Source organism: Hoplias malabaricus, chromosome 14 (genome assembly GCF_029633855.1).
Source record: "Hoplias malabaricus isolate fHopMal1 chromosome 14, fHopMal1.hap1, whole genome shotgun sequence".
NCBI lineage: Eukaryota > Metazoa > Chordata > Actinopteri > Characiformes > Erythrinidae > Hoplias > Hoplias malabaricus.
The window spans coordinates 16,533,450-16,558,267 of NC_089813.1; the positions used below are offsets into that span (position 1 = coordinate 16,533,450).

General features: G+C 37.7%; 1 protein-coding gene across 1 annotated transcript in view; it reads right to left on the reverse strand.

Moving 5' to 3' along the window:
• Positions 1–272: 272 nt before the first annotated feature.
• Positions 273–24,818, reverse strand: part of si:dkey-11f4.7 (piezo-type mechanosensitive ion channel component 2) — a 47,746-nt gene continuing 23,200 nt past the window's right edge. Inside the window, exons 25-53 of the mRNA XM_066644414.1 lie at positions 22,647–22,748; positions 22,354–22,519; positions 21,696–21,939; positions 20,451–20,547; positions 19,821–19,980; positions 19,572–19,661; positions 19,412–19,488; positions 17,737–17,849; positions 17,533–17,653; positions 17,288–17,359; positions 16,652–16,818; positions 16,311–16,489; positions 14,979–15,167; positions 12,280–12,534; positions 10,936–11,194; positions 9,477–9,665; positions 8,935–9,139; positions 8,439–8,571; positions 7,711–7,858; positions 6,959–7,173; positions 5,263–5,421; positions 4,279–4,426; positions 3,938–4,126; positions 3,716–3,808; positions 3,154–3,323; positions 2,622–2,738; positions 1,600–1,679; positions 1,290–1,509; positions 273–670 (exon numbers count right to left, since the gene is read on the reverse strand). Of these exons, the coding sequence (XP_066500511.1) occupies positions 415–670; positions 1,290–1,509; positions 1,600–1,679; positions 2,622–2,738; positions 3,154–3,323; positions 3,716–3,808; positions 3,938–4,126; positions 4,279–4,426; positions 5,263–5,421; positions 6,959–7,173; positions 7,711–7,858; positions 8,439–8,571; positions 8,935–9,139; positions 9,477–9,665; positions 10,936–11,194; positions 12,280–12,534; positions 14,979–15,167; positions 16,311–16,489; positions 16,652–16,818; positions 17,288–17,359; positions 17,533–17,653; positions 17,737–17,849; positions 19,412–19,488; positions 19,572–19,661; positions 19,821–19,980; positions 20,451–20,547; positions 21,696–21,939; positions 22,354–22,519; positions 22,647–22,748 (4,613 nt within the window). The 3' untranslated portion in view covers positions 273–414. The remainder of the gene's footprint in view (positions 671–1,289; positions 1,510–1,599; positions 1,680–2,621; positions 2,739–3,153; positions 3,324–3,715; positions 3,809–3,937; positions 4,127–4,278; positions 4,427–5,262; positions 5,422–6,958; positions 7,174–7,710; positions 7,859–8,438; positions 8,572–8,934; positions 9,140–9,476; positions 9,666–10,935; positions 11,195–12,279; positions 12,535–14,978; positions 15,168–16,310; positions 16,490–16,651; positions 16,819–17,287; positions 17,360–17,532; positions 17,654–17,736; positions 17,850–19,411; positions 19,489–19,571; positions 19,662–19,820; positions 19,981–20,450; positions 20,548–21,695; positions 21,940–22,353; positions 22,520–22,646; positions 22,749–24,818) is intronic.

The window sequence follows — 24,818 nt, forward strand, 5'->3', positions numbered from 1 at the left end:
TAAACATGCAATTTATAAATACTATTAACATACAGACACTTACATAAATGTGTCATATCGATGAGGAAGAATGAGTCCATGAGGTGAAACATTTTCAAGCTCAAAGGCCAAGATCTGACATTTAGCTTTTTGCAAATTTAATAACTATTTGTAAAATTTGTAGTAATTTATCAGTGTACAATATAAAAATGCCCTATATATATATATATATATATATATATATATATATATATATATATATATATATATATATATATATATATATAGCCTTTCAAAATCTGTATCCAGTTCCACTACTGAAGTCTTCAGGGATTGTCATACCAGGCCATGGAACAGTCAACAGCTGAGGAGTCTCAGAGAGGAAGGCAGTAAATTAGAAAAAAGATGTATATGTCTTAAATCGAGGTACTGTGTTTAGTCGTTTTTCTTCTCCCGTGTCATTTTGATCATGGTTTCTGGTGAGCGGTATAAGAAGATGAGTTTTTCAAATAATTGTTCCTCCAGCTCCATCTCACCAGTCTCCCGCACAACAAAGATGTCAGTGCACAGTTTCAACACCCGGTCGACATTTGGCAACTCCTCGAACATGATGGAGCGGGATATTCCATTAAAGAACTCTCGCACAAACTTACCAATCACCAACACCACAGACATGTACAGCCCCACGATGCTGAAACAACAAAGCACAAAGTTGGTTACACAGATTTAGCTGGCACTATAACAGCTAGCATAAGAGTGTAACAGCATTGTCTAGGGATGGAGGAACGTATAAGTGTAAGTACACGCTGCGATATTTTATTAACACAGAATGTACAAGACAAAACTGATGGATGATACTAAACATGAGAGGACAAGAACACACAATAATATAAACTACTGAGAACTCAAAAGACAAAGCTAAACACACTTTACTAAATTCTAAACAAGTTTAAAGAACATAAAAAGACAGGAGGGAACCATAGACAAGAAAAATATTTATGAATAGAACTAATACAATTGAGAAACCAGATTAATATTTAAAATAAAACATAAACTAACAACAGTTATTAAGAACAGAAACAGCAGTTCAAAACGACAAACCTAACATACCTAACGACATACCTAACTTAGGATACAAAAAATGAATTATGAAGACAGACTAAAATAAACCAATAACAAAATGCTCAAACTGTCAAGAAAACCTCATTAATATTGTATGTTTTTAAGAATATGTCGAGGTATAAAAGTAACAGAAGTCACTATTTACAATTCACACTGACTTTATAAAGTGAAACCAGTGGCTTTCTCACCCATATCCAGCCAAAAAGCCCAGGCTGGAGGGACTGACTTTATCATTGAAGACTACAATCTGAATGTTCTGGCATCTCATAGGTGGAGGTCCTGGAGTACACTCCTCCACCACCCACCACTGCGGCCCTGTGCCTTCTGTGCTTCCATTGGCTTGTCGCAGTTTGATGGACATTGGACGGAAGAACGCTAAATGTGAATCATCTGGACGATTGGAATGCTCTGTCAATACAGCCATTAAAACAGTGTGATTAAACCTAGTACTGCTGGTCTATCATCATTTCCTAATTGATAAAAACATAAACAACTTGCCAACTTTAAGTCGATGTGCCATTTTAGCTTCTGGCCCGGAAGGTCCTCTGATATATTTAGGTAGAAGTTTGTCAATGACCCTGTCAGAAATTACAAAAGACATAAATACTTTAAGACACAAAAAATTTTAAGACAAATGAATATGTCCATAAATTGTTTGTAAAAGGTCTTATTGTGGTCTGTAAATAAATGCTTAAAATTGTTGCTGTGTCATGTTTTTTTTTACACTTATTATTGCCTACTTTAATCTTTGAACTATTGCTGCAGTACTTTTAAAACAAACCTTGTAAGAAAAACTTAATTATTATGATTAGGCAGGAAAAAAATGAAGGCAAATATAAGCAACATATTCAGGAGATAAGCTTCAGAAGTGAAACATTTACAACGCATCTACCAAACTACACAACTGTCAATATCTACCTGTTTGCTTAGTAAATGTCAATTCCTAAAATGCAGAAAATACACACAAATCTTTCACTCATTCATTCATTCATTGTCTGAAACCGCTTATCCACATATGGACCTATGGCCAATCTACCTAACAAAGTGTGTTTTTGGACCATGGGAGGAAAACAGCACCCAGACGAAACCCATGCGGACATGAGAAGAACACACGACTCCTCACAGTCAGTCACCTAGAGCAGGTCCCTGGAGCTGTGTGACTGCAACACTACCTGCTGCACCACCATGTCACCCACATACAAATCTGTCTGTGTTAATTAAATATAGACAATGCATGGCCGCAGGAACCAGTAGCATTCGCAAACTGTTTGATTTAACTTTGACTAACGTTCTCAGTAAAATGACCATGTTTGAGGTCCAATTAGAGACTTTGTGTCTATTAAATGCAATCAAATAAAAAGAAAACATAATATTTTAAAAGACAGTAAAAACCCATTAACCTCTGCCCAACTTATTTATAAAATTCTTAAGAAGCATGATGAACTAATTGTTTTACCGGTTACGGGTGCATGTTACCGACTGACACACTGAAAGAAAAAAGTATGTACATAGATGCTTACACTGAATTGTTATGTGTTCCTCTGAGCATCTGTATCAGATTGTCATTCAGTTCCTTGTCCTCATACTTGACTGTGTGTTCACCAGCTGTCGCTGCATTCATCACCAGGGATGCATTTCTGTTTTTAACACAGCAAAAAATTGTTTCAAAGCCTGTTTCAAAAAGTATGTCCTCTCAGTGAAAATGTATTATTGTTCCAAAAAATGTGTGCCTTATCTGCAACACTAACTATTGTGCTGTTGGAGAAACTACTGTAGCTGAGGGCAAAAAAAAGAACTAGGATGAGGGGATACTCAATACTTTTTAAAAACAGAGGCATTACAATAACCCTGTAACGTATTCAGATAAACTGTGAATCTGTTTTCGTTTTATGGATTTTATGCAGAAATGTTATGTTAAAAATTTACAGAGTGATCTCCATAAATAAAAAAATGAATAGTAGTTTCAATATGTATTTGTACATGTTTAGGATCTGCTTATTGTGAATAATACATTTACATCCAGTCACATGCTGTGAGTATGTGTGTGTGTACCTCAGTAAGGTCCAACGCAGTGTGATGTAAATGTGGGAGGAATTGCTGAGCTCCTGGATCATAGCTTCTCGGCTGGCGGGACTGATGCTCCACAGTAAACTGGCATCACTTTTAACTTTTGCTATCACTATGTCTTCTGCCATGTAATTTACTATAAACTGCATTGCAGACTAGTAAAGGTTCAAAAGAATAAAGAGACAGATATCAGATATGAGACAGACCATATTATGAAAGGATTTTTAAAACATTTATAAAGCCCATCCAAGCACATGGTATAATATATATATAATTATTGGGCTTGGTGTGCTTGACCATATACCAAATTCTGATATTTATGAAATTTAAAAAATTTTAACAAACCACATTTATATCATTATAAAAAGGAATGCCATTGACATAAAGCATTTCACACAAACATTTTACTGCTAGTCACAGACATTCAAACACTGCAATCTGCTGTTTAGATGAATAAATACATTTTATAATGCAGTTGTCTCAATATAGCTATTTAAAATATAGTCTTTCGTGTATGTTTAATGTTTTTCTGTGGAAGATGGCTTACCGGGTAAGTGGCATAAACATTAGTCATCTTATTGTATGCAGATTGAGAATAAGGTACTAGATTCTGTTCTTGGGCACTCATGGTGAACAAAGGCTGAAAAGTAATATCCAACGTACACAGGGAAAGATGACAAAAGAGAGAGAAATATAAAAATAAAATAAGAAATATATTTTTTAAATAATACATATCTGAAATAATACAAATCTCTATGAACATACAAACCTCGTATCCTGCTATGCTAAGCTGGATGGAAACATCTAAGGGCTGATTGGTTACCCCAGCTACTGACTTGACCAGTGACATGAAGAGCAGGGGAAACCACACAATGCAGATGAGGGCAAAAATAATAAAGCCACCCATGCCGTATTTCACCACCTTCTTCTTTTTCTGTCCTGGAGTGTGAGGATATTTCTACAGATGGTGACAGATGGAGGGAAAATAGTTGTATGTGTGTTAATAATTACTTCTTTTGAGTCTGATGTAGAACTGTAGATAAACACTGCATGATTGCTTTTTTAATAATAAAAGCTTCTTTACTATGGCAAACTTGATTTACACTTTACCTTTTCTGACTCCCTCCAGCACCTGAGAATGAAGATGTTGGCATATATATCCTCTACACAGATCCAGCTAGACAGGCTGAGGGTGGTATCTGTCCACACCCAGTCCATTACTGCCCGTAGCTCGGTCAAAAAGGGGACCATTCGAAAACTGTCAAAAAGGGTACAAAGAAAATGAAGTGACACAGACAAACAAAATAAATAAAAATCGCAAATAAAATAAACCTATAAATATTCTGAGGTGTCTTGGTCTTAACTACTCAGATTGAGACTGACTGCTCAGTGACTGATGTAAATAACTAAAGACCTGAAATCTTCATAACAGACAAAGCCTGCAAAGATGTCTATAACTGATGAAGAGATGGATGATACAATTAAAATGATGTAAGCATCTGATGATTGTCCTCATTATTAATGTTATGCCTCTAAAATGGAGTCATCTGATCACACTGGACCCCTAACATGGGACATGTTAGTGGAGCTTACTGTCCCCTGGGAAGACTGTATGGAGGAGGTCCATGATCAAAAGAAGCTAAATATGTGGAGTGAAAAGAAATCTAGAGGATAGTAGTAGGAATGGGTGGAAATGTTGCAGTTAGCCTACTGAGGTTGGCTGTAGGGGCTTTGCAGGGGGCTTAGCAGGGCAGTCTCTGCAAGCAGGCTTTCAGCCTCCTTGGAATTAGAGGGTTGCAGGAGAAAAGAGCCACCAAAACCATCACTGATGCAACTGAAAAGGCATTAAGTTGGCTAAAGGGGTGATCCATGCTTTAGCATGCTAAAAGTCGGGGACTGATCAAGCCCAGCTGGGTCACCCACGTGGGTGTGTCTGATGATCAAAGACCCAAAACACTCCACGACCCTGTATCTTTAAATGTAAATTAGTTTGTGAATTCAGTCTTTTCAGCACTGTACTAATAAAGCAACAACAACAACTACTACTGCTACTACACTGTATAATTAATTCTGCAGAGTGTGAAACGCACTTACCCCTGAAAGAGAAAGAGATTCATGTAGTTGTAATTCTTAGTGAGGAAGTTGCCTAGGACTCTGTTTGGGTAGCCGCATTTGATTTGATAAGCTGACAGACCAAAGTAGATGCACTTCACAAAGTACCATAGCTGTGCCACTTGGTTTCTATTGAACCTCCTGTAAAAGAAACAAAATGACCAAAGAGCTGGATTTAGTAAGCTAAACAAACTATTCTGAACATTTACTTAAGTAGGAAATGAGCATTAATTTACAATCACAATCATATGTACAACATTTTGCTCACATAATATAGTATTATATATGCACTTGAACATTTATAAACATTGCTAAACATCGTATTATCTACCAAAACATTTAAGAAATTGTTATTAAATTGATCTAGTATTTGTCCTGTACACAAAGCTTATAGGTTTCATACAGAAAGAGAAAATCAGTCCCAATGCCTTCAGGTTTGTGATCTAGATCTAAGTAATGATAAGGTATTACTTTATATTAAAAAGCAAAAACTGGGAAAATCAACATGGAGGATGATAGAAAAATGCCATTCAAAGACTGATTTGTGGAGAGCCAGGACAATTTAAATGTGAAGATTAGTTTGTTTAGTTAATTTAATGTGTATATAAAGTTCTGTTTTGCACCACTGACATAAACACGGGTCCAAAATGTTTAGCCTTCTTATTAGTAGCCATTGAGAATCATTTAGACACATGAGCAATATCTTTTTCGTTTGTTTGTTTTTTTAAAAGGACAAAATATGAAAACCCATTATATTTCATTCAACATTCCATATGGCCCTGCCTGATAAATGACAGAAGGTCAACATAGATTTAAATTATACTACCATAAAAAAGATGGTGTATTTTTATGTCATTCCTTAACATGATTTCAGTTATGTGAAACTGTGGAGGGGCAGCACGGTGGCGCAGCAGGTAGTGTCGCAGTCACACAGCTCCAGGTTGTGGGTTCGATTCCCGCTCCGGGTGACTTTCTGTGAGGAGTTTTGTGTTCTCCCCGTGTCCGTGTGGGTTTCCTCCCACAGTCCAAATACACACGTTAGTAGGTTGATTGGTGACTCAAAAGTGTCTGTGAATGTGTGTCTGTGTTGCCCTGTGAAGGACTGGCGCCCCCTCCAGGGTGTATTCCTGCCTTGCGCCCAATGATTCCAGGTAGGCTCTGGACCCACGGCAACCCTGAATTGGATAAGCGGTTACAGATAATGAATGAATGAATGAAACTGTGGAGTGTCAAGTAGGGCAACTTAGAATTATGTAACAAACTGGATAATTAAGAAACTGGTCAAAATTTACGCTAACACAACAGGATTGTTAATGAGTGTTAACAAAATACTGTACTGGGGAATATAGGACACTGGGAAAACAGATACGCTGCTATTTTTCATGCTCTAATATCATCCCTTCAAACCAGTAAGGGCTTATTAATGAGCTGATTGGTAAGATCATGTGCGAGTTCACGTGTGCAGACACATTTTCCTGCATGTCGGATTCAGAGCTGCAGAGCAAATGACACACAAACTTAACCTAGCCTAGTACAATTTTAATGTAAGTTGAAACCCAATTGTCCCCATGACACAACTATCTCTCATCCACTGGCCAGTTACACTCCTAACACATGCAGTTTTTCTAATTCATTTAGCCAGTCAGACCAAATGGAAAAAAAGAAAATAACTGCTAACCGTTCAGTCACTCCAGGTAGAATAAAGAACATCCAGAAGTGTATCCCAAACACCAGAACTACCTGGAACACACATTTTCCCAGCAGGGTTTTACGCAGGTAGAGTGCACGGTCCACTATCATGGTGCCAAACTGAATGAGGAGCATGACCAGGAAGGCCTCAGGAACCTGATCCTCTGATAAAGATTCAGTGATGTCAGCTGCAGCACTGTGCTTCTGTGTAAATAAACATAATAACAATATTTTTAAGTATTTAAATCATTAACAGGATTGTAAACAAATTATTGTTACAATACACTACTTGTCCATATGTATGTAGACACATCTTCATTAAATTAGTTAATTTTGGATCATTAACTCTTAAAGTAACTCTTAAATCATCCATAATCACAAAATGTTGGTGCATCAGTTCCACTGCTCCACAGACCAAAGCTGAGGGCGCAGGGGGTGTATATATACCACTCAAAGTGATATTTGACATTAGACATGGTGATTTTAACTTCATGTGCACCTGCTCCTAAGCTAGATATGTCCTGGGCCAAATCATTTGAAGCATTCCAACTGAGTTTTGTATGATTAATATAATGTTTTGAACGGTTTAAAACCACTGTAGGAGTTCCAGAAGGATCAAATACTTTGGCCATTTTTACCATGCTCAACCACAGTGCCTATGTCTACCAATAATGCTTTTCTATGGAGAGAATAAAAGTTGTTTGAGCAACTAAATGCCTCAGTTAGCAATGTGTGACATACCCCAAAAGCCCAGTATCCAAAAATAATGATGATGAAGTTTACAACATCTATTAAGAACATCAATGCATAGACATCACACACAGGGCTGTACTCAGGATGGATAATGTCGTAGAAGAACTGTCTGATGGGTAGGTATATATGTAGAGCACTAGGAGAAGAAAAAGTAGGGTTGTTATTGCAAGTGCTTTTAGAGCTTGTAATGTGGTTTTTAACAAAGAAAGTTTTAAATCAAAGCATAAAATAAATCAATAAGAGTGGAATGGAAATCATAGCCCTAATTATCACAGTTGTGATGGTAGAAAACTTTTTAATATGGAACTTTCTAACCACTCTTTAGCTCAGCATCACCGTGTCTTAATGCCTAGTGACTTAAATACACAGACTACACCGAGTTCAATCGTTTGACACTACGCAGCAGGTAGTGCCACTGTCACACAGCTCCAGCGTCCTGGGGTTGTGGGTTCAAGTCCCACTCTGGTAACTGTAGGTGAAGAGTTTGGTGTGTTCTCCCAGTGTCTGCATGGGTTTCCTCTGGGTGCTCCAGTTTCCTCCCACAGTCCAAAAACACACGTGGGTAGGTGGATTACAGAAAATTGTCAAAATTGGGAGGGCATTCTGGTCTTTTACAATTTATGTTGATTCAGTGCTGCTTATCTGTTTACCTATGGCCATACCACGACCACGTTTAATTTAAACAATCTTTTAAAGAAAATGCAGTATATTCTTACACTTCTATAATGGCAGCCTTAGCTTCCAATAGCCTCTCTCTTATCCTTTGTCTGATCTGCTCTCTTCTGGATAAAGGCACTCTGTGGTGGCGTTTCTTCTTCTTTGAGTGGCGCTTGTTCACCTGCTCAATATCTGGCAATAAAAAAAACAAACAAATACACATTAGTATATGCAAAAATAAGTTAGAGAAATGCTGGGGAAACCTGATATATATATATATATATATATATATATATATATATAATTATTTAATACATTAATTTGATTTATTAATATTTATTGCAGTGACTGTCCTCCTGGGAAGGATTTGCACTAGTAAAATGTCTAGCTATTGGGCATCCAATTCAAATAGTCATTGTTTTTTCTTAGGAGATCATGCTGTGTGTAATATACAAATGATTTGATTGTCGGTAGGAGTATGCTTTAAAGTAGCTGAATTCATTGAAGTGGAGTTCCCATACTTTTGGGCATACGGGGTACTTTTCGCACACGTACCATGGCTATCAGAACTCTCTCCTCCTCTCTTTCTGCAAAACAGTGAAGCAGATGAGGCATGGATTGCAAGGAAAGGGAGTCGTCTTCGTGTCTCCCCCTGATTTCCTCGTACCCCTGCACTCTGTCTATTCTTCTCTGTTTTCTTCTTCAGTTTTTTAAAGAAGTCAGGCATTTCCACCTCCTTGTTGTCCCAGAGGCCGTGACACTGCAAACCCAGAAACAAATATTTGGTTCACCAAACACAACCCCATGAGGGAACTAGCATGGGAAACTACTTATATTTTGGTCAGAAAGGAATGTCATTTATAGTTGACCACACTTGTTTTAGTTGCAGGGTTGAACATATACTGTATTTCTGTGATTTTTGTGCTGCTACAATTTTTCTCAGGAGAACTGGAGGCAGCCTCACTCTATTCTTGAGTATTTTGTACTAAAGATTTATATTGGAGAGCTATAAAATGAAAAAATAAAACAATTTTACACACTCTTACAGCTCCAATCATGCAGTTAGAATTGTACATTAATTTGTGTCCAAGCAGCACCTTGAGAATAGATCGATGGAAGAAAAGAGCAAGCAGTTGGATAAGGTCAAACAGAACGTAGCCATCTTTCTTTTCCACTCCCACAATGTTAGGCAGAGCAAACGGACGCTCAGCATTAATCCCTCGATACACAGAAGTAGTCCACGGGAAGAAACCAAACTGGAAGAAGTACTTCACTACAACGGTAAGCTTGAAGATATAAACAGAGAGGAATGAGACAGAGGTCATTGTAAAATAAAAACAGAAACATTTAAATCTGTGTAAATGTCCAGTATGTTACACAGCAGCTGCAATTATACTGCTGGACAATGTCTAGCCAATGTTTGTGTAACGTTCTAGAAGCCTCGTGCTAGAAATGTGTCAGCTGAGGTAGGGTAAGTAGCATTGGTCAAACTTGTGGAGATGAAGGGAATGAAGGAAGGTAAGAGGACTAAAATTAGTCATTATGACCATTTGTTGTACTGCATTACCATCTTATTTCATATTGAAACAAGCTAAAAACTAAGCTACAGAACAGCACAAAGCTTCGGCTCCAAAACTGATAGATGATGGATATACCGCGGTATATAAAATGTGGATGGTATCTCAAAATGAATGCTATATATATGATGTGTATCATTTTTGTGTCAAGTTTCTGTTCTGTGTTCATGTGTATTTCAGAGAGCCACAGGGAGGGGGCGCTGTGGGAGCTCAATGGCTGCTGATGTCAAGGTCTGAAAATGGGTGTTGAGAAACACAAGCCCGGTAGCCCACCGCAGTTGTACGTTTAGTTCGGATTTTGGATTAAAAGAGAGAGGAACACAGCTGCAATCAGGCAAAATACTCTGAAAAAAAACGACTTTGTGCTCACAGGTACATGGCTTTATTCTCTAAATATGTGCCTCAGTTCGCTGAAAAATCTTCTGTGCTGTGCTAAACCACCCGTTAGCGCCAGCTGAGCTTCTAAATAGTGCACACCGTTTTATTTTGCTTATTTTAGAACGTTTCTGTTCCTTCAGCACCAGTTGCTGAAATGCTCTCTCAGTGTTTATCTAAATTGACTCGACTTTGTGCTCACAGATATAAGGCTCAGCCCCTCCCCACGGTAATACCGTATACCGCGATAATATTTTCAGACAGTATGACGGTATGAAAAAGGTGGATACCGCCCATCCCTAATACAATTATATGTAGACACCCCTTATAATTATTATATTTAGGGGGAAAGCATTGTGGCCATATATTTGATTGTCTTAACTCACCACTTTCTAGTCAAATGTCAACTAGAAGAATATAAATAGAGTTGTTTTTGTGATCTACCACTAATTGACCAGACAACCTGACTACACTAAAAATGTAATCTAGTATTTTCAGAGGAGTTAAGGCAGTTAAAAGCCTTCATTGCTTAAGAATGTTTGATGAGCAGATGTCCACAAGTGAAATAGTTTAGCTTGTGGTAATCAGGTATCTGTGCACTGACCTCAGTGTAGATGATAGCCGTCATCCAGAATCGCTTGGTGGGTCGAGGCACTGACAGCATAGCCCAGAGGAAAATGAGGATGGGGAGGAAAAGTGTGAGCAGGGAGGCAGACACCATGTGGTTGAGGATGATGACGAAGTAGCAGAGCATCTCGGACTGGGAGACCATGGTGTTATAAAGGGCGAAGGCGAGTCGCAGGTGCCGAGGCAAGGAGTGGAAGAATTTATCAGACTCTTCAATCTCAGGGATCTGGAACATACTTTTGGGGTAGGAGCTTGAGTTTTCATAACTATGTTTTTTGATTTATACATATTTATGCATATTTATAAGGTTAGAGAGAGATATTTTAAGGCTGCTGTTAAAAAAAACTCTCCAAAACGTTCAAGAAGAAAGGGCAAAAACATGATTACATTTTTAAAAATACGTGTAAAAAATGAAAAATCAGTAAATAAGTTCCCTACACACCAAGTACTTGTTAATCAGAGGTAGGTAGTGTAGCCTTGAACCATACTCAAGTCAGTGTATCATTACTGAATTTAATGATTGAAATATATGTAGCTTTTCATAAAAACACCTTGAGTAGAAGTACAAAAGTTGTAACTACTGAGTAACTTGTAATTTGTGCTATATTCTGTTGTTTTCTAATGAACTCTTGATCTAAAATGAAGAGATGTGACCAATCACACAGCAGTTGTCAACCTTTATATCATAATAAAATAATTTAAAAAAAGCAATCAGTAACTAAATTTTAAAGCCTTTAATGTAACTTTGTTAAAGGCAAGTTACTTTTAATTTGTTTTTTTTTTTAAAAAGCATTAAAATTATTTTTACCACCAAAAGGTAGCAAACAATATATATGAAAGTGATAATTACATTTTCTATAAAGCTCGATCAAATTAAATTGACTGATTAGTAGTCCCTGGGAAAATTGTTTATGCTTCATAAAGTGGGTCCCACAAACAGGGCTGGAGAGTTTAATTAAGGCTACAGACCAACTAGGTTATGAACTGTCAGTATAATGGTTTATTTTATTTTTTTATTTTTTAGAAGAATCATTAGCGAGACTGACCGATTGCTCCTTTAAGTACACTTTTTTAAATAAATGCAACTAGTTACAACCCACCTCTGTTGTTAACTGGTAAGTCTGAATGTATTAAAGGATGCAAGTTTTTCTACATTAAACCCCACTGGGCCTCATCATTTACTGTTAACTGTGCTGCTATTATTATTATTATTTCCTTTTTTTTTTGCTAAACATACAGTGCAGCACATTTGTGTTAACATTGCATGTCTGTGATTGTGTGTTGTTGAGAGAGACAGAAAGAGAGAGAAAGTATATCTCACTTGTTAAGCAGCAGTTCACTGGCAGTGAGGGCTCTGGTCTCCTGACTAAGTGCTTGAGGTTCAGGAATGTTCTCCCTCTTTACATCTTTGCCCACAGAGTCCAGTGACAATGATTTATACAAAACAGGCTTATTTTCAAACATATCCTCTTCATGATCCTTGTCCTGTGCTGCTTCTTCTGTATTTTCATCCATCTTTTCCCTTTCATGTTCTACTTCTTTATCCTCTTTTCTTACAACAGAAGATTCTTCTTGGCTTTAGAGAGAACAGAACAATAAGAGAAAGCAGAACTCTTAAGAGTAACTCTAGTTGTTATTGTGGAAAAGGTTTGCAAAATCCAGATTTCTAAAGCATAGAGTATCACAAATTTAACATTGGCACTTTGACAATAATTCATGTCTTACAGTAAGGGAACATACCGTAGTCAGTAAGGTAAAGAGAATGTACCATATCGTCGCTGTCCAATGAAAACATGTATCTCCAAAATAGCAACTTTACAGGAGAAGAATAAACCCTTCTAAAATGTTAATGGAAGTCAAGTCATTTTTGAGCATTCCTATTGGTTCATTCATCATGAAATTTTCACTCAATGTGAAACACAACTGCTGTGTTCAAATGAGGTGGTAACTAAAAATCTAAAAAAAAGGAAGATGCATGTATTTCATTGGATGGCAACAACATGGAATATAATAAATTCCAGCCAATCGTTCATTCTTTTTCATTCATTCATTTTCTGTTACTGCATTATTCTGGTCAGAGTCTACCAGGGGTCACTGGGTGCAAAGCAGGAACACTGGGCTCCTGTCCATCACAGAGCATGACACATGCAAACACATACATACACAGACACACCTGTGGACTGTGGGAGAAAACCCAAGCACCTGGAGGAAGCTCACTAAGGCTAGCAAAGGCTAAGTTTTAAATCAGATGTGTCTTGAGAGCAGAATATCACACTAAAGGGAGTAACTCTGATTGTGCATTCAGTTAGAGTTACCCCCTTTTACAAGCCATTACACACTCAGTCCCACTAATCACAATAACAAGCTCCTACACACCCAATCGCACTAATCACATCAGTAACAAGCCCTTACACCCCCAGTCCCATTAATCACCTCAATAACAAGCCTTTACACACACACAACTAATCACCACAATAAGAAGCACCTACACACCCAATCCCACAAATCACCTCAATAACAAGCCCTTACCCTTACATCCCCAGTCCCATTAATCACCTCAATAACAAGCCTTTACACACACAACTAATCACCTCAATAACACGCCTTTACACACACACACAACTAATCACCACAATAAGAAGCACCTACACACCCAATCCCACAAATCACCTCAATAACAAGCCTTTACACACACAACTAATCACCTCAATAACAAGCACCTACACACCCAATCCCACTAATCACCTCAGAAACAAGCCCTTACCTTTACACCCCCAGTCCCATTAATCACCTCAATAACAAGCCTTTACACACCCAATACAAGTATTCACCTCAATAACAAGCCCTTACACACCCAATCCCACTAATCACCTCAATTACAAGCCCTTACACAACCAAAACAACCAGTCCCTTTACATATCTCTGTACAAATGTATGTAGTCATAGCTATACAGAGAGTAGTAATTTCCTGTCTTATCATTCAGAATTGCTGCTGAGAATTTGATGAGCAGAATCAAAGATTTTTACGGGCTCAGAATGAACCCAGTTAACCCATAACGTCTGCACTCAGCATGTGTTTATTTTATTAAACCCTGTAAAGGGAAATTTCGTTTTTTTTTTTATAATAAGGACCCAACAAGTCAGTTACAGGGCCCATGTAGTCATGTTTAAATTTGCCAACAGGAGTTATGTTGTATGTATGTCCCTTTTGAAATTAGGCCAGAAGCTTTCTGTTTGCTAATGTGTGTATCACCTCATTGAATATACAGGGGTTGGACAATGAAACTCCCACATCCGGGAGAGTTATGGGGTGGAGAAGCCCAAAAGAAGCGTGCCACCCAGACTGTTGCATGCCCAGAGTGAAGCATGGGGGTGGATCAGTGATGGTTTTGGCTGCCATATCATGGCATTCCCTTGGCCCAATACTTGGTTAGATGGGCGCATCACTGCCAAGGAGTACCGAACCATTCTGGAGGACCATGTGCATCCAATGGTTCAAACATTGTATCCTGAAGGCAGTGCCGTGTATCACGATGACAATACACCAATACACACAGCAAGACTGGTGAAAGATTGGTTTGATGAACATGAAAGTGAAGTTGAACATCTCCCATGGCACAGTCACCAGATCTAAATATTACTGAGCCACTTTGGGGTGTTTTGGAGGAGCGAGTCAGGAAACGTTTTCCTCCACCAGCATCACGTAGTGACCTGGCCACTATCCTGCAAGAAGAATGGCTTAAAATCCCTCTGACCACTGTGCAGGACTTGTGTGTGTCATTCCCAAGACGAATTGACGCTGTATTGGCCGCAAAAGGAGGCCCTACACCATACTAATAAATTATTGTGGTCTAAAACCAGGTGTTTCAGTTTTATTGTCCAACCCCTGGATATATCTAATTAAAGTAAAAATAAACAATGAATAATGTATTATGTTCATTCATGTTTAGGAGTATTCCTGTTGACAAAGATATTTATGACACAAACTGAATAGAAATTACAGAATGAAGCATATCTTACTCAGGTATGGGGCTCTCTTGGTCAAATGAAGTCATATCTACATTGGCACATTTCAGGAGTTTGCGACGTATTTGTTGAGCTGAGGGTTGCGGTATGTGTTGATCTGTTTTGGGTGAAGCCAAACAGGACTCCTCAATGTCATCTTGAGTGGGCTGGCGTGACATCAGCAAGGTTTCATCTGTCATGCAACTGAAAAATGAAAATATAGATATCGTGTCAACAGGATAACGTTGGTACTATCAGTCAATCAAAATTTATTTATATATTGCTTTTTACAACTGATGTTGTTGCAAAGCAGCTTTACCGAATTACCATCAGAACAGATAAACTGAGATGAATCAGTTAACCCCATGTAAGCAAACTGAAGGTGACAGTGGCAAGGAAAAACTCCCTCGAGACTGGAGGAAGAAATCTTGGCAGGAGCCAAGACTCACAAAAGAGACCCATCCTCCTCTGATCAAACTACTAGTAAAAATGAACAGTATCACTAGTTACGTCTGTCACTGTGCTACAGTGTAGTCACAGTAGAGTACTGATGGAGTAACTGTGATGGAAGTAATGCGGGTTAAGGCATAAGAGTCAAGTTACTAGTTCTGGTCCTTGAACATCAGGGTAAGGCAAATGTTAGTGGTCTCTCTGCTCAAAGACATTTGTCTAACATCCTGCCCTGTCATGCCCTTTTCTATCTGTGTTGCCCTCCTTTATTTTCAGTGTGTTACTGTCCATGGGCTTTGGTTTAGGTTTGTGACTTGCTCCTCCATTAAACCAACCTGGTCAGGTGATTGTTCCTTAATTAAATTGTTAACTTAATTGTTCCTAGAATTAAAGATTAAAAAAATCACTGAGACAGAAATTATTCTGAGAAAAGGCAGGATCTGAATATAGAAGGAGAGGGAGAAAAGCAGACTGAAGAAGGTAAGGTAATACTTCCAAAGTATGTATTTGTGTGGGGTGGAGGGAGGGGCGGTCTGCTGCCCTTAGAAGAAAGTCTATACCTAGGAATGGTCAGAAGAAATCAGCAGATCTGCGTTTGTGTGGAGTTTATGTTTAATTTTCAATGGTTCTTGTTTTTAGCCTTGTATCTCAGTCTAGCTCTTTGTATTTGTGTGTCTCTGTGATGGACTCTCTTGCACATGTATCCTGCCTTCTCCACAATCTGATTCCACTCAGCCGTTAGTTACCAGATTTAACTGTTCTGTTTGAGCTGAGAGAGCAAATTGTGCAGTCTTCTCAGGATCAGAATTAGACTTGATGTAATTGCAAATACATGTTACTTTCCGATACAAAAAATATTGTTTTCAAATTAAAAAATACATAAAATACATTAGCCACCTGGAGACACTGCTGCTACACGAGAGTTTGGAGTTGGCTCTTTTTAGTGTGGTATAACCATGTGTCGTGGTAGGCAGTGGTGGTGGTGAGGTGGCAGTTGACAGCAGCTCCTGTGTGTTTTGTCTGGAGAGACAGTTCTGGTAAAATTGAAGGATACTGTCATGGGTGACATCCCTGCCCTAAAACAGTGGAAGAGAGAAACGGACCAAAAGATGGAGAGATGGAAGCATAAAAAATTAGATAATGGAAGACATACTGCAAACATGCTTAAGTATCCTTTACGGAAAAAGGGAAATAAACAAATAAATAAATAATTTTAACTTTAACATGCTGAAGCCAACCTTGTTCTGCTGCTGGTTCAGCAATGTTCTCTCTAAGCGCAGCACCTTAGAAATATCCAGATTGTCCTTACAGAACGAATTCAAGCCTGCGGTCATGTCATCAAAGAGCGATTGAAGGAAAATCCAGCTAAACTTCAGAAAGTCAAAGATCCGCTCATATATGTGCTCTGTGAGAATTAGAATAAAACACTCCATCAGCAACGTTTGTAAAAAAAAAAAAATAAATAAAATGTTGACTGTACAACAAAAATCAATGACTTTTGGTTCTAAATGAATTTAAAATCTAAAGACACACACTTAAGAGAGCTAGAAATATTGTCAGGCTGAAAATTGTGTTTATTTTAAATTTTCTCTTTTTAAGAAACTAAAGTATTGAAATATTTGAGGGTCAATGACAATGGAAATCTGTCTATTGTTAAAAATATTACTGATTTCTTTAAGTTTAAGTTGCAGTGTGTTAGTAGTAGTATTATTGTATAATTCACAATATTAATATTATTATCATTTACACTTTATCTTAGGTTTATTCATTAGGTTTTATAGATTCAGCAGAAGGAACAATTATTGTGCAGTCCTGCCGTGACAGTAATACCAAATAAATGCATATGCCTGGACGATTTTTTTTTTTTATGATACCTTTCTCTTCCTCCTCTGATTCAGGGTTGGGCTCGTCCAACTCATCCTCACTGGACTCAGCTCCTTCTGTGCCTGTAAAATCTAAGGTTTTTAATAGGAATTTCTAAAACATTTCATGAAATAAATTAAATGGTGTATTTAAGTCTGGTGTATCAACACAAAAATAATACTAAAAACTAAATAAAAATCTAACTAACTAACAAAAATCACACATTTTTGTAAATGCATTTGAGACTGTACCGTACCCTGCTCTCTGCAAAGTTCTTGCTTGCCTCTCTTCCTCTTGTCTCTCCTGAGCCTGGCTTCCTCTCTCTCATGACCTTTGAGAGCAGCTTTGGATCCTGCAACCCAAGCCTCATAAGCCAACTGTGGAAGCAAAAAGGGAAAATCCTCAGCAAAAGAAAAGCATTTTTATTTATTTATTTATTATTATTATTTTTATTTCCAACCTGAAGGGCAGATTTTTTCTTTGGGATAGACTCTTCCTCTTTCTTCTCCTCCACTGCACATTCCTCTTCTTCACTGTCACTTTCAAAAAGGCGATACCCACAAGAGTCCCAGACTACAATTTAACACACATGCACATACGCCCATTTGGATGGTGAAGCAGAGACCATATTAAATGTGAATCTACATGATCCTACAAAGATGAGAATGGTAAACCTGCATTTACACTAAAGATAATCAAACATTTCCATAAGCCACAAATGTGAAGCATGTAATTGCAGTCATTAAAGGAAAGTCTGTCCTTTTATCTCAAATTATACAAGGCCAGGATCTTAAGTTCTTGAATGGGGTCAGAGTTTTACCCAAAACCAGGGGCATCATTAGGGTGGGACTACAGGCGTTAAGGTGAATGGTTCAATTCCAACCCTGAATGATTTTTACCACTTGTGCAAAATCACTACTCACATTGTTCTGGAGGCAGAATAAATGTAATTGGTTATCAGCCCACAGGCAGGGATGAATTTAACTAGTTAGCACCCATTTGGCGGAGAGGTTTAAACTAGTTAAGCTCCGCCTAGAACCATATGGTTTGCCTGCTCTGACTGACTGAAATTACCTAAGAAGAATAAATGTTTCATAATTTGTTAGAATATGTTGCAAATATGCCTGCTAAAAAGATTTTTGAGAAAGAGATTTTTGCAGCACTTTCAGCAAATTATGAAACAGAACTAAGTGTAAAGTAATAAAAACAAAATTTGTATTACACATTTATTTTTCCAGAAACATTTCTGGCAGACAGAGGAGGGAAACACAAGGGTTTAGGTGGAGCTTTACCGGTTTATGACATGGAGTTTGAAAATCTCCGCCCAGTGCACATTAACCAATCACATTCATCCCAACCTGTTGTCTGTTAACCCATTATGTTCTGCCAATGAATTTACACAAGTGCATACTATCTCATGATGATGATTTAAAATCTCATAATTTTGTCAATCAAAATTATGAGAAGGTTTATTCTTATTATTACACGTTATATATTATATATTCCATGATATAGACATGACATGCTTGTCTTCTCTCAAAGCCTGGTTAAAAGAAAGGTGTAGAATTTACACATTTTAGGTTAGAAGCAAAGCGGCTAGTTCCAACATAATGGAATGGCTTTCCACAGAAGGTGGGAACACCCCATAATACCAACTACAGTATCATTCTAAGCACTATAAACAGTCAATTTCCAATTTCAATCAGTGACTCTCTTTTTCTTTTTCTTCTTCATGATGATATCTGTTTTTTAACCCATATAAAATAATTTCAACACAAAGCAATTAAGGGTTTAATGCATATGAAACTACTCAGAACATTTTAATGTGTAACTTAGGGTATAATAAAGGTGAAAATCTGCAATGTTTTACTCTTTACTTGTTCTGCTTTTTCATATACATATATTGATCTGAATATTGTTGTTTTATTGACAAATGCCAAAGGTGATTTGGCAAAACTCACCAGAGGGTTGAGAGACCCAGGGCTTCCACCATGTACTTTGATCACCCTCCCCTTGAAAACGTACATAAAATTGTATATTCACACTTCAATTTTATTAAAAAATTTGCAATGAATCCGGGATAAATATACTACTGAATATCCAAGAATATGCAATGAAATATATAACATGATTACCTTCTGGCTCTGTGTCACGTTTGGATTTAAGCTCTTTTGGTGGCTTGTTCTTTTGTTTTGACTTAATTTTTTCCATCCTAGCATAAAATATACAGCAAGAGTTCAGTTTAAAATAAAACACCCAATACAACTATTATCCACACACAAAGCAAACACATACTGTTTTTTGAGCATTTCCACAGATTTCTTCTCAAGCTCCAGTCTTGCTGCCACACGCTTCTTCACCTTGGCTTCAAACAGCTCTGCACCCCTTTAAAACAAACCTACATCTACCAGCTTCCATTTATGAAAACCATGTACTGAAATCAAGCACCATCACAATAAGGAATGAATATATTGTGTTATTAAAACAGAAATTAACCAAGAGTGTTTGCAACTGTTCAGAAAGCACTGTCAGTAACTGTCTCACCTGGAGGCAAGGATCTTTGAAGCTCTCAGATCTGAAACAACATACAGGAAGTAGTAGCTGAGGAATATTCTTCTTTGAGCCAACAGCACAGCAAAACAAATGGCATCCCACACAATGCCAGCCTCTCCAGCTGGCAACTCGCATTCATCATCAGGTTCAGCTACAAACACAAACATACAGTATATTATCTATAGATTCTGATATATTTCGGTAAGGATTTGATGCAACTCAGCTATGAGATAGTCACTGATGTTAGATGCTATGTAGCTGGTTAGCTTAAAAGCCATTCCAACTCATCTTAGCAAAGTCCTGAATTGTAATTCATCCAGAGAATAATGATATTTTTTCTTGTAGCTATAACTTTATTTAGTATTGGGAAGTGGGGAGTGTGTGGGAACCCAGGCCGAATTACAAACAGGACACTCAAACAAAAACACACTGGCTGTACTACTGCTTTCAAATATGACAGTACATACACTTAGCATGCTTCTTATGAGACACTATAGTCGTTTTATGATTTAGTACAGTAAAAATATTACATATTGCTCATTTAAATTAAATGCTGCATAATCTTGATCCCTTCACTTGAAATTCAATAGAACATTCCATTACTATTATTATAATACTTACGCACATCGTAGCCTTTAATAGTGCAGAACATGCTGAAAGCTTGAATGAGCCAACAGCCATTCTTCAGTAAACTCTCTAGATAAGCACAGGATCCCAGCTAGAACCACACACACAGAGACACTCAATTATCATTAATATCAGTGGACATTATGTTTTGTTTATTTACAAAGCTCTCGTGTAAAATTAGTATCAAATATTAGTATATAAGTCTCCCAATTCTCCTTCACAATGTCTTTTGTGGGCGGCACGGTGGTGCAGCAGGTAGTATAATAGTCACACAGGGACCTGGAGGTTGTGGGTTCTGTGAGGAGTTTGGTGTGTTCTCCCCATGCCGTGTGAGTTTCCTCTGAGTGGTTCGTTTTCCTCCTACAGTCAAAAACCCCTGCAAAATTGTAGGTGGATTGGCATCTCAAAAGTGTCCATAGGTGTTAGTGACTGTGTGTGTGTGTGTGTGTCTGGCACCCCCTCCAAGGTGTGTTCCTGCTTTGCGCCCAATGATTTCGGGTAGGCTCCAGACCCACCGTGACCCTGAACTAGACAATCAGTTACAGAGAATGAATGAATGAATATATTTTGTGGTGACAGCACAGAATACTTGTCAAACTTTTGAGACCAAGTAAAGATCTTTTTAGACCATTATCAAACCAAAACCTCCAAGTACAACCTACTCATATCACAGAAACACACACACTACACACAAAAGACTGAGCCTAGCCATGCCATGGAAGGGACTAAATCAGTGAAAAAAAAGGCTTCATCAATTTTTTTTTGTGGCTTTCCTGCTTTTGCAGTCAATGAGCTAGCATTGTTTTGCAATGAGACATGCAGGGAAATATGCTAATTTTAAGATTGTTCTTGAGATTTTGGGTTGTATTCCTTGATGTTTATGTGTACTGCTTCAGCTCTTTAAATAGATATTTGTCCAAATTATATTTTTTTTTAATTGCAAAACACAAATAAATAGTATTTAAAAAGAATTATGAAGACACAGCAAAGATTAAAACTTCAGATTTTTTAAGTTATTCAGTAATTTCTTTTTCAATTAATGTGGTAAATGTTTAAATGTTATGTGGCATACCACTTCATGCTTTACATACCAACAAGGGTACATGTACCACAGTTTGAGAACTGCTGCTTTATACAGTTCAATGTATGATCATTTTTAAATTGAAAATCAGAGCAATTAATTTTTTCACTGATATTTACTTATTTTTTAGAAACATGTTATAAATGATATATACTTACTGAGAGCAAGTTCTTCAAACAAATCACCACAGTGGTATAGGCAATAAGGCAGTCCCATAGTCTGAGTATATATCGAACTGGCTGCAGAAGCACAGTGTCTCCAAACAGCATGAAGTAAAAGCAGGCCACCAGATAACCCAGACAGAAGATGTTAATGCGTGTGGTGCCAGTGATAAACACAAGGCACAGTACCAACCAGAAGAAGTAACTGAATACAAAAACCTTTGCCATGTCTAGATATGACCTGGAAAAAACACAAAAAATGAATAAGAATTATCACATCAAAGAAAGACAGGAAGTTAATAGAAGGTTAGATCAACATGACTGCTTTAGCATATCTGATATCTCTGACATTACATTATATATATATATCTTATAGCGTTCGCTGTCCAAAGAAAAATGTGTACCTCCAAAATGGTAACTTTGTAGGAGAAGGAAAACCCTTTCTAAAATTTCAATGGAAATAAATATAAAAACATTAATCCCCAACCTTCTATAAGTGGGGTGTGCAATAAATTAATTAAGTTATAATTAAGTTTTCATGTTGCTTTTGGCCTAGCTGTTGCTTTATCAGTGGGAACGAGAACAGAGACACTGCCTGCCTATCACAATGGTAGCAAAGCATATTTATGACTAAATGAATATACTCTATACACACCTGCAGTGCAGGAAGTTGCCAACTGATGTGTACTGATTAAGTGACCGAGGGTCTAGGCTTCTACTGATCTCCACATTTTCCCCCGCCAAGAGTCTGACAGAGGCTTTATTTTCATCTTCAAACACCTGCCACTGCAGAGAGGCCACCATTAAAAGCAAGAAGTCATCTATGAAGAGTGTGTAAAGGTGAAGAGAAAGACTATATCAGTTAGAAAGTGGTATGCAAAGGACAGGATATTTGAGAAAAAATAAAACATGCTGACACTTGACTGAGATTTGTAAAAACAGACTCACAAAAAATAAAGGTGGGGTTAGGCTGCATGGCAAAGTCTGGCAGATACAGCCACTTTATCAGATTAGAGGTGAAAGCCGGAGTAGATTTCCTCCAGGGATAATCTGCAACACAGCATGCATCACTTACTCAGCATGTGTTTATTGATCCAACAGAAAGCACAGAAAAGCTATCTTTTACAACAGGATTTTACAGCATATTATATTTACTTTTCAGAAATATTTTTGAAAATGGCAGCAATATGCCATAGTCCTGCCAATAGCTACTAAATATAATGGAATGACCAAATACACAGGGATTCAAATCTGATATATAACACCACTATATAATTTTAAAGACCTTTGAACAGCACATTTGTCAATTGCAAAAAATAAATTTGCACCTATTCCATGGTACTTAGTGTGTACATATAGCAGTTTGGATGTATTTGTTTATTTCTTTACTATTTTGTAATACAATTAATTAATATATTCTTAAAAATCATACCCCATAATTCATTCTGTAGAATGTAAACAAAGTCTTTCAACATGGATGTCCAAATCACAATACTGGGTTTGACTTTTATATTATATTTAATATTACATTAAAAATTCAGGTGCAAATTTGCTGGTAATTTTGGAAGCAAATTAAATTATTTTATTTGTACTACAGACACTGCAATGCATATCACCAAGAAAATTTTAGCCAGTAGGTTTGTCTGCAATTAAACATTTCACAACAAATTAATTTGAGTGAATTTTTGAACATCTCTATTATTGAAATATGCTGAAATAAAGTCAGTGGTTTTCCTCTTTAATCTGATTTAAGTGATATCTTAAATACCATTCTTGCTTTGATTATGATAACTCCCTATCATCTGCAACTCTGTACAACTATACACAGATTTTGAATTAAATAAGAAGTAATCTATAATAATATTATAATCATACACAAAATAAGATGTAAAATATCCTATGCCAATCCTTTACAGTTCTCATAGGTCCCAACACACTCTCTTCCTACCTGCAGCCACAAAATTCATGTTGAATCCTACACCTCAACACTAAGGTGGCTGTGGCCGTTTATGTTCCAATCAGCGACCAGCTATCCTTAACAACTATGGTTACTCATTGAGCCCAGCCCATGAGTACCCAAACCAGCCACTGTATCACTAGCTGTTCACAGGTGTCATCAGGTAGGCACCTCCTCTCATTGGTGTTTCGCTGAATTAAGCCCACAACACCTCCCGAAGGCTCAACAGTGAAGTCTGGCATCCCAGACCCACCCCCCTCCAAGCCAGATTTACAGTCCTCACCATTAAGTATCAGCAACCATAAATCCACACTGGCCTCCCTAGTGACTAAGGCTGTAGCTAGCCCCACTGGCACCGTTAATCCATGCTCAGTGCCACCAGCTCCATGTGAACTTTACGTATTACATTACCAACAATCACAATAGCATCTCTGCAGTGTCATTCCCCAAGTAATCTGTGCTCTCCTTATCCACAACTACTGACTAGACCTTTTCACTGTATCTGTTAAGTCCTTCATAGCTGCCCTTAGTTTACAGCCACTGATGCCAAACTGCACAAGCAGGGATGTGGCCGACTTTGCTACAAATCCCCTAACACCACTGGTCTTACATGTGCCTGCCACCCGTGTTCCCTCACCTCAGCCGCCTGCGTACTTCAGCTTCTTCCTTTCAAATGCTTCATCTACTGCATCCTCAAATGGAACCATTGGAACTCCATGAAATAATCTATCTGTTTATTTTCAGAGTAGAGCACCATGTCTGGCCTCAGTGTTGTTAACACAATATACTCTGGGACCTGCAGCTATTTTCTACATCCTCCAGCAATTTCCAATCGCATGCTTCACCCCACCTGCCAATATTTGTAGCCAGCACACATTCTTGAATACATTCACTCTCATGCACAAACCTATTTTGTTACTACAGCCACTGGTCATTGTAAACATCTAATAAAATCCTTTCAGATTTTATTATGTGCAGAATTGTATTCTCTAAGGAGAACGTATGCTTTATTTCAGATCTCGAAAACAGGAAGTCCTAGGGAGCAAAAACTGGTTAAATTTCTGGATGGGTAGGATAGTGGCAATACACTATAACTGGATTCACATGTCTAAGGAGAAGAATGTGTTTGTCTTTATCCTGTAAGGTTGGTAGCACTGTGTGTG